This window comes from Bombyx mori, chromosome 15 (assembly GCF_030269925.1).
Source record: "Bombyx mori chromosome 15, ASM3026992v2".
NCBI classification, from domain to species: Eukaryota; Metazoa; Arthropoda; class Insecta; order Lepidoptera; family Bombycidae; genus Bombyx; species Bombyx mori.
Genome location: NC_085121.1, coordinates 11,997,291 through 12,012,200, shown reverse-complemented (window position 1 = coordinate 12,012,200; position 14,910 = coordinate 11,997,291). Strand labels below are relative to the sequence as shown.

Below are 14,910 nucleotides of genomic sequence, written 5' to 3'. Positions count from 1 at the left end.
AACAAGCATTTTGTTCAGTTGCCTTGCGGTCCCCGTACGGTTCACACGTATCGGTCGACGCGGCGCGGTTAACGAGTAATTACGAATATAATATCACTACCGAGTGTTCTGTTTTAACACCGTTTGTCAAGTTAGGGGTACTCCTGGCAACGGGAGCCCCTTCTGACACTATGGATAAACCTACCCCCACCGTAAGTTATGCCAATGTTACATCTAAAACCAGCTACCCGAAGAAAGATCAAGCTATTATTATAAACTCAATCGACGGAATCATGATTCGAGACTACTTGTTAGCCCTTTCCGCAGTGACCAAATCAACGTCAATCCGCTTCATTTCTCGCATTTCCAACTCGAGAATCTGCGTGTACTTGGACTCAAAACAAACAGCTGACGAATTGGTTGACGTCATTAAAAACGTTAAAGTGAAAGACCACGTATTGGAGATTCGGCCGCTGATAACAAGAAACAAACGTATCGTTTTATCCAACGTTTGCCCCATAATTCCGCACGATATCTTAGAAGAAAAATTTAATGAAATGGGTATTAAAGTATTGTCTCCCATAACATTCATGAAAGTGGGCATCCCGGACCCTGGTTTTTCACACATTATGAGCTTTAGGAGACAAGTATACGTTTCCCCTGAGGATGAAAAAAGATTACCAGAATCGATGCAAATTAACTATGATGAAACCAATTATTGGATTTATATTACAAACGAAACAATGAAATGTCTTGTATGTAATGGAATGGGACACTTGGCAAAATACTGTCCGCAAAGCAGTCAACAGGTTCTTGGTACCAAAGGCCCTAACAACCTCACGCAAGACAATTCAACTACTTCCAATGACACTACAGTCGAATCCAACAAGCTACCGTCACAGTCTCTCAATTCTACAATTAATCTTGAATATGAAATAAACCAAATCTACCCCCCTACTGAAATTTCCAAACCGCAAATACCAACAAACTTACTACCACACAATAAATTTGACATATACAAAGGTGTTAAGCGGATTCATCCATCTACCTCTTCAGAACCATCACAACCGGAAATAAATCAAGCTGAACCTACCTTAGATGACAGTAATATTATAGTCAGTGATTACACGGATGAAACCGACAGCAATTGGTCTCTGGACGAAGAACTAAAGAAGACCCCTAAGTCACTCAAGAAGAAGAAGAAAACTCTCGATGACAGAAGTGAAGAACAAGTTTGGAAGGATATTAAAACAGAGCTGGATCAGTCAGAAACACAACCTCACTTCCCACTCACCTTAGACCAGTTTATTAGTTTTTTAGATAATTCCCGTAGCAAACAAAATCTTCAAGAACTTATCAAAGACTATACGGATGATATCCCGGAACTAATTGATATGTGCACGTTTCTCCGCACTAAAATGAATTTAAATAGGAACCTCAAAAATAGATGTACAAGATTAGTTAAGAAACTAGAACTTATCAAACTGTTAGAAACCAGTAACAAGCCATAGTCTCTTTAATTACAATTTGCTTAAAAATAAGGTAAGTGATTTAGTTAATTGACAGAATGAAAATTTTACAGTGGAATGTTAACGGTTTTCATAGACGATTAGAGAATATACAACGTATATTAAATGATATTGACCCTCTTTGTATTTGTATCCAAGAAACTAATTTTAAAAATAACTACTGTGCTAAGTTGAAGAATTATATTCATTTTTTCAAAAATCGATCAAATAGCAGTATAGCTAGTGGTGGAGTAGCTACTTATGTAAAATCACACACACTGCCCAAAGAGGTCGATATTATTAGCCCACTAGAAGTGATAGCAATAAGAATAGAATATCCTTTGGCTATTACAATATGTAACGTCTATTTGCCCAATAGCTGCCCCTTAAGTGAAAATGACCTGAATAACCTAAAAAATCAGCTTCCAACACCTTTTGTATTATTGGGTGACTTTAATAGCCACCATTTTTATTGGGGTTCAGATCACTGTGATCTGAGGGGTAAAATTATATCTGACTGGTTAGATGTAGACGAAAATATGATTCTCCTTAATACTAATCAGCCCACACACTTTAATAATAGCAATGGTCACACCAGCAGTATCGATTTAGCCTTTGCTTCACGAAGTATATCAACTTACTTTGACTGGTATGCATTAGACGATCTATACGACAGTGATCACTACCCTATTATGATTACATTAAAGATAGATTTAAGCCCCGAAAACCAAAACGCCCCGCAACACTTCAAATATCAGATGGCAGAGTGGCCTAACTTTCGTTCTGATATAGAAATTAAAATTAACCAACTAAGTAGAGTTACACCCGAATCTTTGACCAGAATTAATGACTTAGTTGATGAATTTAATCAAATACTTCTCGGTTCAGCAGAAAAACATATACCTAAAACAACAGGGAAAATTAAAAAAAAAACAAGTGCCATGGTGGAACGACGAGTGTGATAAATCACTTAAAGAATCTAAAAGAGCATATAGACTTTATAAAAAAGAAAAAAGAAAAGCCGAATATTACCAAAAAAGTCCAAATCGTTTGGAAGATCTCCAAAATCTTCAAGAATCACTTAAGATAGATTACAAAAGAAAAAGAGCCAATGCTAGAAGAATATTTAAAGAAAGCAGAAAGAAAAGTTGGGAAAGTTTTATCACTTCCATTAATAGTTACACTCCGCCAGGGATTGTATGGCAAAAAATAAACGCTATTAATGGACAAAAAAGCAAAAAACAAACAATAGTCTTAAAAAACAATGATAGACAGTTAAGTGGTGATCCAAAAAATAACTCGGAATTATTAGCGTCTGCTTTTGCTGCAAACTCTAGCTCTAACAATTACAGCCAAGAATTTCTATCTTTTAAAAACCAAATAGAAGAGAATAATAATGTATTCGATTTTTTGGATAATAGTAACTCTATCAATCAAAATATCACAATTCATGAACTGTATTTCTATTTACACCAATTAAAACACTCTAGCCCTGGACCAGACAACATATCTAACACCTTAATCAAAAACCTTCCACTCGTGGCTCTAGAACGACTCCTTGACATTTACAACTTCATTTGGCTCAATCAAGTCTTTCCTGATAAGTGGCGAGAAGCCATTGTTATACCGATTCCGAAACCGGGGAAATTACCAACCTTAACTTCCAGTTACAGACCTATATCGCTCACTTGCAATTTGTGTAAATTACTCGAAAAAATCGTAAGTAATAGATTGAGATGGTATTTAGAACAGAATCAACTAATATCAGCAGTTCAATTTGGTTTTAGACAATATAAGTCAACATTAGATCATCTTGCGTATTTGGAAAACGAAATATTAACATCCTTTGCAATTAAAAATAAGGTTGTGGCGGTTTCCCTGGATTTGGAAAAGGCTTATGAAATGGTGTGGAAACACAGAGTCTTGTTACTCCTGGAACAGATGAGTATTAAAGGTAACACCCTAGCCTTCGTTAGAAATTTTTTAGAAAACAGGAGGATTAGGGTTAAGATAGATGGCATCGTTTCAGATCCTATCAATACCGAGAACGGTCTACCGCAGGGATCTGTGGTGAGCGTAATACTTTTTTTAGTTTCAATTAATAGCGTAACAGAGGTTATAGAAAGACCAGTGAAGGGATGTTTATTTGCGGATGACTTAACCCTTGTATGCAGTGGAAACAGCATTAAACCAACGCAAACACTATTGCAAAATACTTTAGATAAACTAAGTGAATGGTGTCGACATACTGGATTTAAATTTTCAGATACGAAAACTGAATTTATCGTTTTAGCAAAAAGGAAAAAGAAAGAAACAGTAAGCTTAACAATTAATAATAAACAAATTAAAGAGGTCCGTCATCTAAAAATATTAGGTTTAATCTTTGATCAAAAACTGAACTGGGTCGACCACATAAAAAAACTAAAATCAGATTGTTATAATAGACTCAACGTCATCAAAATTCTATCAGGAAGTAGTTGGGGCTCAGATAGCACATGCATTAAGAATACATACAAAGCATTGATAAGACAAAAAATTGACTATGGCTCTATTATTTATGACTCTGCATCTTCCAATATTTTAAAAACCCTAGAAAGTATACACAACACTAGTTTAAGATTAAGTCTAGGAGCCTTCAGAACAAGCCCAATAAACAGCATTCTAGTTGAAGCAGAGGAAATGCCACTAGCTTTTAGGAGAAAAGAGCTATGCCTGTCATATGCCATTAACCATATAACAAACAACAAAGACTCATTCATACTAAAGGACCCTGTACCATCGGATATAGAATTTAGGTTACAACCAACCCTTTCACCTCCTTTGAGGTTAAGAATTAAAAAATACCTCGCAGAAATAAATTTAGATTTTCCCCCGGTATTTCCACGTAAACACCACTATTATCCTCCGTGGCACCAATCAAATTTCACAATAAATATGGAAATAGCTCAAAATAATCCCCGAGACACCACATCAGATTATATCTACAAAGATATTTTCTACGAAATTAAAAATAATCACTTAGACTTCAAGATGTACTACACGGACGGCTCAGTCTGTGAAGGTAGATCTGGTTGCGCTATTGTATCTGAAAATTATAGTTGCAAGAATAGACTCCAAGACTATACCTCTATATTCACATGCGAAGCAGTTGCTATACTGGAATGCTTAAACATTATTAAGACAAACACAAATTACAAAAAATATATAGTTTTCACTGATTCAATGTCTACCCTCATGGCCCTTTCAAATAATCACAACAAAAACCCCCTTATTATTCTGATCAAGGAAATTCTAACCGGGCTTATAGATAACAATTACATAATTAAGCTAATCTGGATTCCTAGTCACCAAGGCATATCTGGAAATGAAAGAGCTGACACAGAAGCTAAGAGAGCCACAAAGTTAGCCCAATGTAATTACCTTACTTCTAATATACAGGATCTTAAAAAACACATTAAATGGAAGATTAAAACACTCTGGAATAGCTATTGGGTAAAAGATAATAAAAGTGCTTTATATGATATAAGAAAATCCGTTTTTGAAAGAAGGAATTTTCAGATTAATAATAGAAAAGATCAAGTAGTTTTAAATAGATTAAGAATAGGTCACTGTAACATTACTCACATCCATCTTATTACAAAAGAAGAAATAAAGAAATGTAGTCGATGTGATAGCAATATATCTATTAAGCATTTACTAACTGAGTGCCCAATGTTTAATGCAGAAAGACATACTTCTGCCTTGCCTATGTGTTTGTTTGACTGTTTAAATATTAATGTAAAATGTACTTTAAAATTCCTGAAAATTATAGATTACCATAGATTAATTTAACTATAAGCTTATAGTGGTCGTTAATGACCATTGTTGTTAAAAAGCGACCTTAAATAAAAAAAAAAAAAAAAAAAAAAAAGCATTTTGTTGTGTCCATTAAATAAATTAAGGTCTGTAACTAATGTTCAATTTTGATTACTCTAGTTCTAAAAAGTTTCTGCATTTCGTTTTTCCCAAGTTGTTACTTATTAAAATTCAAAAATATTTTTTATGAGTAAGATTTGGCTACAAATACAACATTAGTCTCTTTTCGCTTCGATTAGTTTCTCATTGCTCCTGTAGATGGCAGTAACATATTACAAATCCTATACATACATATTTTATTTTAATGAAGAATTTTGTAAATTTTCGGAAACTACAAATTGATAAAATTCAATCAATTTGTCTGTAACAATTAAAGGCTTGTATGATTTATTATTTTTTATTTTCTGTGTTTAGTTACACAATAATTAAATGTCTTAACTTTAACAACATATAAGTTTAGGGGCTTCCGCTACAAGATGTCGATAGTTTCCATACAAAAAAAATATTTGTCTTAAGTATCGTAGTTTCAGGGCCCAGTTGGTAAGTGTGATGGCGTCTATGCGCCACCATCGGCTAGGCTCTGTAGCACGAAGTTAGACGACCTCCGATGATACCATCTCTCGGGAATCGTGCTGCGTTTCGTATAACTACCAAACTAATGACCATCTCTGATATATGTATTATGTACACAATACACTTTACAAGCCAAAAATAAAATATACACAATAAATAACAACAAGTAAAAAATTGGCTTGTAATTGCACTCTTATTGTACTTATTGTCTCTGTACTGTAGCATTATGTATTACCCTTGACCTTGGTTGCCAAAATACCTACCGACGCTCCATTGAAATTGATAATACATATTTATTTTGATCAAATAATTGTACTTGCTGCATTAATCAAACAATAAAATGGATAATTTGTTCTCTCCATTTATAAAAATTAAGAATTTTTAGGAGGTTAATTCTTAAAGTTACTTAGGTGGGTATGTAACCATTTAAATTTATATTCAATTTATTTCACAATATATCTCTGCGAATAGCTAAAATTACACCATAAATGTTACAGACCTAAAATTTACGTTATTAGGTACATGTGGACGCATTTCAAGTCCCATGGGTCAACATTTCGTCAATAATATTTTTGCATCTTTTCGAATGTAATTTTGCCAACAGACTGTTTGAGGATGATGAATTATAAATTATTAAAGTTGAACAAACACGACAGAATGTAAATATTCTTTGTTTTAAAACGTTCGAGACATACGGAACAAATAAAGGTGATACAAATATCTGTAGAAATAATAAGTTGTTCGGAAAGTTACCTATTTCGTTTTTTCCCGACAGAGGATTTAATTGTATTTCTTTGCACCCAACTTCACATTTAAGCCATATAATTTTTAAGGCGCGATAAAGACATTAGTTGATGGCGTTGATGCGAACCGGCGGATAATAACACGTGAGATCGGATTGAGGTTAAATTTATCAAATTCAACAGTTTATGACCACTTGAAAGGCCTGGGATTATCCTTGAAGCTCGATGTATGGGTTCATTTCCACAAAAAAAAACGTAATTACTTTCTGAACAACCCAATATAATAAGTACTATGAAAACTGTGGTACACCTGCTCACGTGCAAATATGTAACACACATAAATGTAGATAAGAGAACGATAATGCCGCTCAACACTTTCAGATGTTAAGTCATATTCTATGTTGCATTAGCATGATAGCTTTCACGGCCTTTGACTGGTATAATAGCAGAAATATTTCTCACCGGATCTTCTCAGCGGGGCAGAAGGCCCAACTGTCGCTAATGGCCAATCGGAAATTGACTTAACCGTTATCATCTTATTGACCATTTGTGACATTTCCATGTAACTATCATTAACCTTTCTGTCTTAAAATAAAATAAAATTACGATAGAGTCAGTCTTGTGTTTTATTTAAAATTACGTAACATACATATCGATTTATATGTGTTTTCCTAAAATTTAATTAGGAATTGCGGGAGATTTGGGAGTACGATAGTGCTTATCGTATATTTCATCCCAGAAGCGAAATCGTGGTTCGAGCAATATTCCTTTCAGTTCTACGTTGAAACCAAAAGACATGTGCGGAGTCCTGTACTCGTTTGCTGGCGGCCAGGAGGGCAGTGATGAATTTGCTGGAACTGGTTGCCTAAAAACAAATATAATATTCAACCTTAAAATCTATTTATTTGTCAATAGGCTATTTAATTAAATATTTTCATATAACGTTTTCTCGCATTAAAACTGTATAATGTCAAAACTTACTAAATTTTACAGGAGCGTGTTTTAAAGGTTTAACATATGATATTTTTAATATTAATCATCTTTGATATTCTATATATCTCATAATTTATTTTTTAGTTTATACCAATTACATTATTTGTCTTTTAAAGTAAGATAAAATTATCTATTAATTTTGATAATACTTAGTTGTCAAAATATAGGTAAACTAAAAAAAAAAACTAAAACTAAACTACGCTCTTTTGACAGTATTTGTGAGAAAAATACTAGTGATAGGTACCAAATGTTTACGCATATTAACTCAATTTCGAATGTTTTTGGAAATTGTACACTTTTAATGCGAAAAGACGTCATGTCGAAGACGACGTCATGTGTATTTATAGCGTTTGTGGCGAAACGAGTTTCTCTTATCCTTTCAGAATTATATCTTGGTGTGGATCAGAACACTTGGATACTAAGGGCGGCAGTGTCAATTTACTTTTAGTGACATTCGTGTATGCCAGGCCACTGCATTAACGCAATGGCTGCCCGAACTAAAGAAATATTGATACGTTTACACCATTTACAATATTTAGGTATTGTGCCAAAACGTGGATGAGGTCATAAATTATATCCGAGAGTACAGTTTTTGTTAGCTCAGCGCACACAAAAAATAAGATGTAGCCGTGAAGTGGCAATAAGCAACCTCAAACACTGCTTTTAGTGTAAATTTTACAGATATTTCATATAGCATGCTTATTATTACACTTTATTTTCACACAAAACCTTTAATGAAATAAATTTTAAGCTAAGCCCTACATACCTATTTGTCAAATTTAAATTGTAATATAGAGTTTGAAGGTAACTTACCCAGTAGTTATAAAGTTAGACCACATCTCTCTCATTATTTTCTTAATAGCTCTGAAGCCATCTGAAATGTTAGTCTCATCTGAAAGAGTTGAACTTCTTCCATCAAGCAATGCATTATTTTGAGCGCAATGCTCAGCGCCACGAACATTGGTGTACGGAATTATAGGTACATCATCGTCGACATATGAATATTCGTACAGGTACACCTGGTCGTTACCATTTCTTGTATGTAGCTGAACTGACCAGAGCATCGAGTAAGAGAACATGACATCTGTGAAGTAGTTGATAAAATTCAAAATTGTATCGCCTGAAACTTCAGCGTCGCCGAAATAGAATTGTTTTATTTTAGCTGCAACTTCCTCTCTTTCCTGTTCATTATCAAATTGTAGATCGATTGATAAAAAGTTCGAAAACTTTTCGTTCATTTCATCTTTCCATTCCTCAAAGAACGGTCGTCTTATCAAACCTTCCATACTCGTAAAGCCATAAATAATAGGCATTTTCGGATAATCGCCTTTTTTCAAAATGTCAATTGGCGCCTCCTTGAGAAACATTTCTTGTCCTATGTCTCGTTCTACACAAGGAGCGAATTCGACTCCAGAATGTTTTCTGTTTCTAAAATTTGTTAAAAGTAACTTTTCAATTGGGATATTTTTATAAGATTCTCCAAGAGCAGCTATGTCTTCCACGTTTGTGAAGTTTAACACTAAACCCTGCTCTTGAGCAGATCCCAGAGGGTCTATTTGCACGCTGAAACCACTTAAGCTGGCACCGCTACCTGCGATAACCTTATTGAATAATCCCTTCGTGGTGTCTGATAGCATCAACAGATCTACGGAAGACGAACCGGCACTGCAGCCCGCTATAGTAACATCATTAGGATTACCGCCGAAGCTGGCGATGTTTCTGTTCACCCAACGCAAGAGTGCCACTTGATCCTTAATGCCTGCGTTACCTGGTGCGTCTTCTGTACCAAGACACAAAAAACCGTGAATCCCTAAACGGTAATTAAATGTAACGACGATTAAATTCTTCGTTTGGATAAGTTTTTTTGGAGATAGTTTATTGCCGTATCCAATTTGAAAAGCACCTCCGTGTACATAGACGAGGACCGGCAGATTCTTCTCGTCTGTTACAGGTACGTGTATGTTTGCAATCAAGCAGTCTTCTTGCATTTTTACATTTAAACCGGAAATTCCTGCGTCATGTTGCGGACAAACTATATCTCGGTTAACAGCTTCGAAAGGCTCCGACCATGTTGGCGGTGGTAAAGGTGCCTAAAATGTTTACATTTTCATTATCCTGAATAATTACGTAAAAAAACAATATTTTAAATATTTTACGTTGAAAGATATAAAAAATCATATCATATTAATAAATACAACAAAAACCTTGTATCGGTCTACTCCGGTAGGGGTGGTCGCGTAGGGTATATTGTAGAAAACAAAAATATCTCCTGTGTCGTCCTTGTAACCTCTCACGGGGCCTTGGTCTGTGTGGACTATTCTCGACAAGTCCCCATCGTGATGTCCCAGAACATAGACAACAGACGCGATCACAAAGAACGTCTTTATCAACATAATGTGTCTTCAGCAATGAAAATAGCCCAGCAAACCGCAGCTTACATACTTCACGTTATCTATTTAGATAGCCCCCTGTTCATAAGTACAGAAATCTTTGACACGTGCTCCTTATGTTGAGTCGAGTGTTAAGACAATTCATATGATCAGCTAATGTTTTTTTATCAATATTAGATAACTAACTGTTTTGAAGTAACGCAAATAACGTGTTGTATTTTTCATTGTTTTTTTTTTAAACAGAATTCAGTATAAATTGTTCATAGTATTTACTTTCCTTCTACCAACAAATACTGAGGTTAAATAATTGATATTTGCGTAATTGTTTATAACCATAAATCTTAAAGTTACTTACCTTATTATAATAATAAGAGTAATAAGTTTAGAACTAGAAGACATTTAATTTCGCTTTAAGCTGAAGCAAGATTTTTTTGTATTTTTTTTTAAGTTTATATTTTCTAATACGTTTTTTTATGTATTTCTGGTGCCCAAGTGGTCTGCCAGAAAGGGTGGAGTTTGCTAATATTTGCCCAAGCGCCTCTAAAGTAAGCCTTTCGGCTCAAAGTAGGTTATATATAATCTTACTTTATGGCTCAAAGGCAGTTTCTTAGCGAATGCGTTCACTATCGGAATCGGAATCGCGACCAGCTCAAAGGATCCGGCAAGAAATTCAGCGACATAATGTTAGATATACCATTAATAGTTCCAGTTTTACCTGGAAATTGACTATTTGTTCCAAAAACACTACAATACTGGTATTTTCAAAATGAAACAAATTTTCACAAAAACAACTACTTGATTATTTTTATAAACTAGATTATGTCCATTTGTCTTTAACTTACGATATATTTTATAAATATATAGTTAAACATTATAAAAGTTTTGTGGGGGTTGAAATACGATGACATTTACATAATTCGAATCGATTTATTTTAAACTAAATCAATCTTGAGATATTGAATCAAAGCCCCGAACGAAAATATAATTAGATTTTATTGTATTTGAAAAATAATAAAAAAAATTTTTTTTCATAAATTGTAAAGAATCCATTGTGAACATCTCTTAAGATTTGAAGTGTAGGATAAGCTGTAAGATATAATTTTATTGACGTAGGTGTCGCTTGACATATCTGAAGAACTCTTCGAAAAGGGCGTTTCAAGTATATAATATATCATTACGCTTAGCCACATATTTCACAATAAAAATGATGACTGATGACAAATGAAACTGACAAAGATGATAAATTGCAGGTACTACCTCGCCTATTACTGCCGATATGTAGGCCACACGGTTTATAGGGTTAGGACAGTCGTTCTATAATACAATTATAGCCTAGGCTTAATGTTTCTCTCTTTCGAGGCAGCGTGTGTACTGGCTGGGACGCCGCCTTGGGTTCTGGAGGTGGAGGCGCTTGCTGCTGACTATCAGTGGCGGGCTGACCTTCGTGCCCGGGGCGTGGCGCGTCCCAGCCCCAGTATGGTCAGAGCGCGGGGGGCCCAATCTCGGCGGTCCGTGCTAGAATCATGGTCCAGGCGGCTAGCCGATCCTTCATCTGGTCGTAGGACAGTCTAGGGGATTCACCCATTCCTTGTGGACTAGGTGAATCGTGACAGAGGACGCCTCACTTTCCGGCTCACGCAGGTGCTCACTGGGCATGGTTGCTTCGGTGAGTTCCTGTACCGGATCGGAGCCAAGCCGACGGCAGAGTGCCACCATTGTGGTTGCGATTTGGACACGGCGGAGCACACGCTCGTTGCCTGCCCCGCATGAGAGGGGTGGCGCCGTGTCCTCGTCCGTCGACGACGAGTCGTGGAAGGCGATGCTCGACTTCTGCGAGTGCACCGTCTCGCAGAAGGAGGCGGCGGGGCGCGTGAGAGACGCGCAAGCCCGCCGTCGTCGAGCGGGGGCCAGGGAGACGGATCTCGCCCAAGCCCTGGCCCTCTAAGTGTTTCGGGTCCCCTTCACATGTCGGTCTGGGGACCGGCGAAGGGGGCCTAAGAAGACGACGTGCAAGCTGCTCTGCACGCGTTTTACGCAAGAGCATCCGGGTGATGGAAGGCCGGCTATCCTCGACCCACGTTGGTTCTGACCCAGCGGGGTATTACGTAGGATAACCCATTCTAACCGGCGCCATCTAGGCGGGCTCCGGATAGCCTGCCGACTGAGAGAGCTGGTGGTCGTGGCGCCGACGACCGCCGGTCCGGCGTCCCGAGGGGGAGGGTGATGGGAGAGATGTGCTCCGCACTAAACGCTTCACTTTCCCTCCTTTGCCTTTTCATGAGTTCTGTCTCATGCGAGGTTCGGACGCGGGTTGTTGAGTGACAGGAGGCTTAGTCAGTTCGACTCCGACAGGCCCCACCCTCCATCCCCAGGGGAGGGCGGAAGTCCGACGATTGCCTCCTGACTAAAAATGAAAAAAAGTGTTCATATTTCAAGGTGGGTGGTGTTAAGTGGTGTAATTTATGTTATGATGTCTATGATGCTGCTCTTCAATGATACGAGCAGATGAGCCGTGCGCTCGTGCATCCATCTGAGCAATAAAAAAACCATTCTGGTTATGGATCCATATACGAGTGGTCCATATACGCATAACAGTGCGACAGAATAAGGACACTGATGAAAAAATTACCTCTTCTTGCCTCACTCAGCTGTTCTCTCAGAATTTCCCTAGAATAAATAATGAATTTGAACAATACTACACTTATTGAAATTCAAACAAAAAAATATGTCCGTGTACGCTGTTGATTTTAGTAGATCCATACCTAATAATGTAAATAAACCGACCAAAAGTAAATGACCGCAAAAAATTAACGAATAATGACGTCAGTGGTAATAAAACGAGGCACTTTTTATGTTTTAGGTTTTTTTTGTGTTAAAACGAATTACCTTTTAGAATATAAGGACTTCGAATCGTCATGTTTTATACTGAGTTATTAGTATGGAAGTTATTGATTTAAAAAAACGATTTAGCTAATAATTACTGAAATGTCTAAATAGTAAAATGTAAATTGTTGGATGATGTTATTACTTCGTCGTGTAAGTCATTTGTGGATTGTGTTAAATACGTATTTCATTAGAAAAAGATGGCAGCCGCTTGCGGGATACGACTAACTGGCTTCATCGCATTACTCAATACGAGTAGGTACTATACTTGTAAAATGAATAGAAAAAGTGCATTTTATTTATTTTATTCAGTTTTTATAGCGTATTGCCTGCTAATATTAGACACAAAAATGAAAGGCGTCATGTAAATTAAAGTTTGTGGAGGTGAAAATAGTAGGTATTATGAATTTGCAATACATTAACTGCTATGAATTTTCTAATTTTAAGAAAATCGAGACCACAAATATTTTTAAAACCTACCATAAGTACCTACTGAGCATTATTTAATATACGACAACAGTTATATGACATATTAATATGATTCCAAAACTATATTATTGACCTTTTACGTTATGCTGATTACGTACGAGATATAATTTTTTTTTATCTGTCTTCAAGACTTTAAGTCAAATCAATTGAAATAGTTCATCTCCTAACGTTAATAAGTACCTAAATCTTTTAAATCTTATGAGATAAGAAAGATGAATAATATGATGATAAATTGATTTTTCGTCTTTTATCATTTATCGGATACACATTTACAGATACAAAGCGATAGGTCAGAAACACGTGAATATACGTAAATTCTAAATATCTCTATTCATTTGAACACAACAAAGTATGACAGAAAAATGAAACGAAATTTGTAACGTTTTAGTTCAATTTTTTAAATTTATTATTTAAAATGACGTTGTTCTGATACAATTTTATGCATGGAAAATTTTTAGGAGCTAAATAAATTTATTTACATTATTTATAAAAAATTGTATATGTCTATACTAATATTATAAAGAGGAAAGATTTGTTTGTTTGTTTGTTTCGAATAGGCTCCGAAACTACTGGACCGATTTGAAAAAATATTTTTCCATTAGAAGCCGACATTGTCCCTGATGAACATAGGCTACTTTTTTTAATTTTTTTTTTATTAATTTTTTTTGTTTCATATGTATTTTAATGTTTCCGAAGCGAAGCGAGGGCGGGTCGCTAGTATAGATTTACGTTCGTCTAAAGTAGACGAGTGGAACCGAAGACGGAACTTAGTGGTGTACAATGGGATAACCAAAATAATTTCATTTAAGTACATAGCTTTCTTGTAACAAGAAAAACCGTTTACTGTTTATTAGTATTTTCATGTGAGCCTAATCTTATCAGCTTCTAAATCTAAAATGCGTAAGAAGATCTTATCTAACATGAATATCATTTGACAATGTCCGTAAAAGATCTTCGACGTATTATTTATTCCACACACTGATTGAAGAAAGATTACGGTCAATATATTACTAAATATTTACTACTATGGCTTAAAGGTCTAGTTATCAGCCCATACAATTAAAAAAAGGAATTATCAAAATATTTCAAACGAACATGACTTTTACTCATAGATAATTGAAAGATACCTAATATTTAAGCTGCATTATGTGAGCGAATGAGTTTTGGAACGGATTAAAAGGTTTTTTTAATTAAAAATACAATACATAATAGAAATAACTTACTAGTTATACTTAGGTACCAACATCGTGACTATTTCTGAAGGAATCATGCGGTCCGATGATACATTGAGGGGCCGCATTCACGTTATGATGTCTGTGACCTTCGGAAGCCATTTACCGCGAGGGAAGTCTTATGCTAGTCGGCTTTAAAAAAAACGGGTTTCAGTGGTAGAGGTTAATTACAATTTAATTGAGAGTCTGAAGTAGAGTGTCAAGCTGGTTAGGACTTATAACATCAGATAGGCCGTCAGCTTGTCTGCTGTTCGTAACACATAAA

The 14,910-nt window shown here is 35.8% G+C and overlaps 2 protein-coding genes across 2 annotated transcripts in view; one reads left to right on the top strand and one right to left on the bottom strand.

The window, feature by feature from the left end:
• Window positions 1–22: 22 nt before the first annotated feature.
• The window catches only part of CTL16 (C-type lectin 16), a 71,434-nt gene continuing 56,546 nt past the window's right edge, over window positions 23–14,910 (top strand). The window contains exon 1 of the mRNA XM_062672351.1: window positions 23–191. Within this exon, the coding sequence (XP_062528335.1) occupies window positions 171–191 (21 nt within the window). The 5' untranslated portion in view covers window positions 23–170. The remainder of the gene's footprint in view (window positions 192–14,910) is intronic.
• Window positions 7,269–10,166, bottom strand: LOC101737676 (esterase FE4). Its single transcript, XM_004924555.5, has 3 exons — window positions 9,856–10,166; window positions 8,465–9,741; window positions 7,269–7,523 (listed from the first exon to the last, which is right to left on the bottom strand). Exons 1-3 carry the CDS (start codon window positions 10,042–10,044, stop codon window positions 7,337–7,339), a joined length of 1,653 nt encoding a protein of 550 aa, XP_004924612.2. The 5' UTR covers window positions 10,045–10,166; the 3' UTR covers window positions 7,269–7,336.

Coding starts and splice junctions, on each gene's coding strand:
- LOC101737676 (XM_004924555.5), bottom strand. CDS start 10,044: ATGTTGATAAAGACGTTCTTTGTGATCGCGTCTGTTGTCTATGTTCTG. Junction 9,742..9,855: donor CCGGAGTAGACCGATACAAG/GTTTTTGTTGTA, acceptor TAAACATTTTAG/GCACCTTTACCACCGCCAAC. Junction 7,524..8,464: donor TCTAACTTTATAACTACTGG/GTAAGTTACCTT, acceptor ATTTGTTTTTAG/GCAACCAGTTCCAGCAAATT.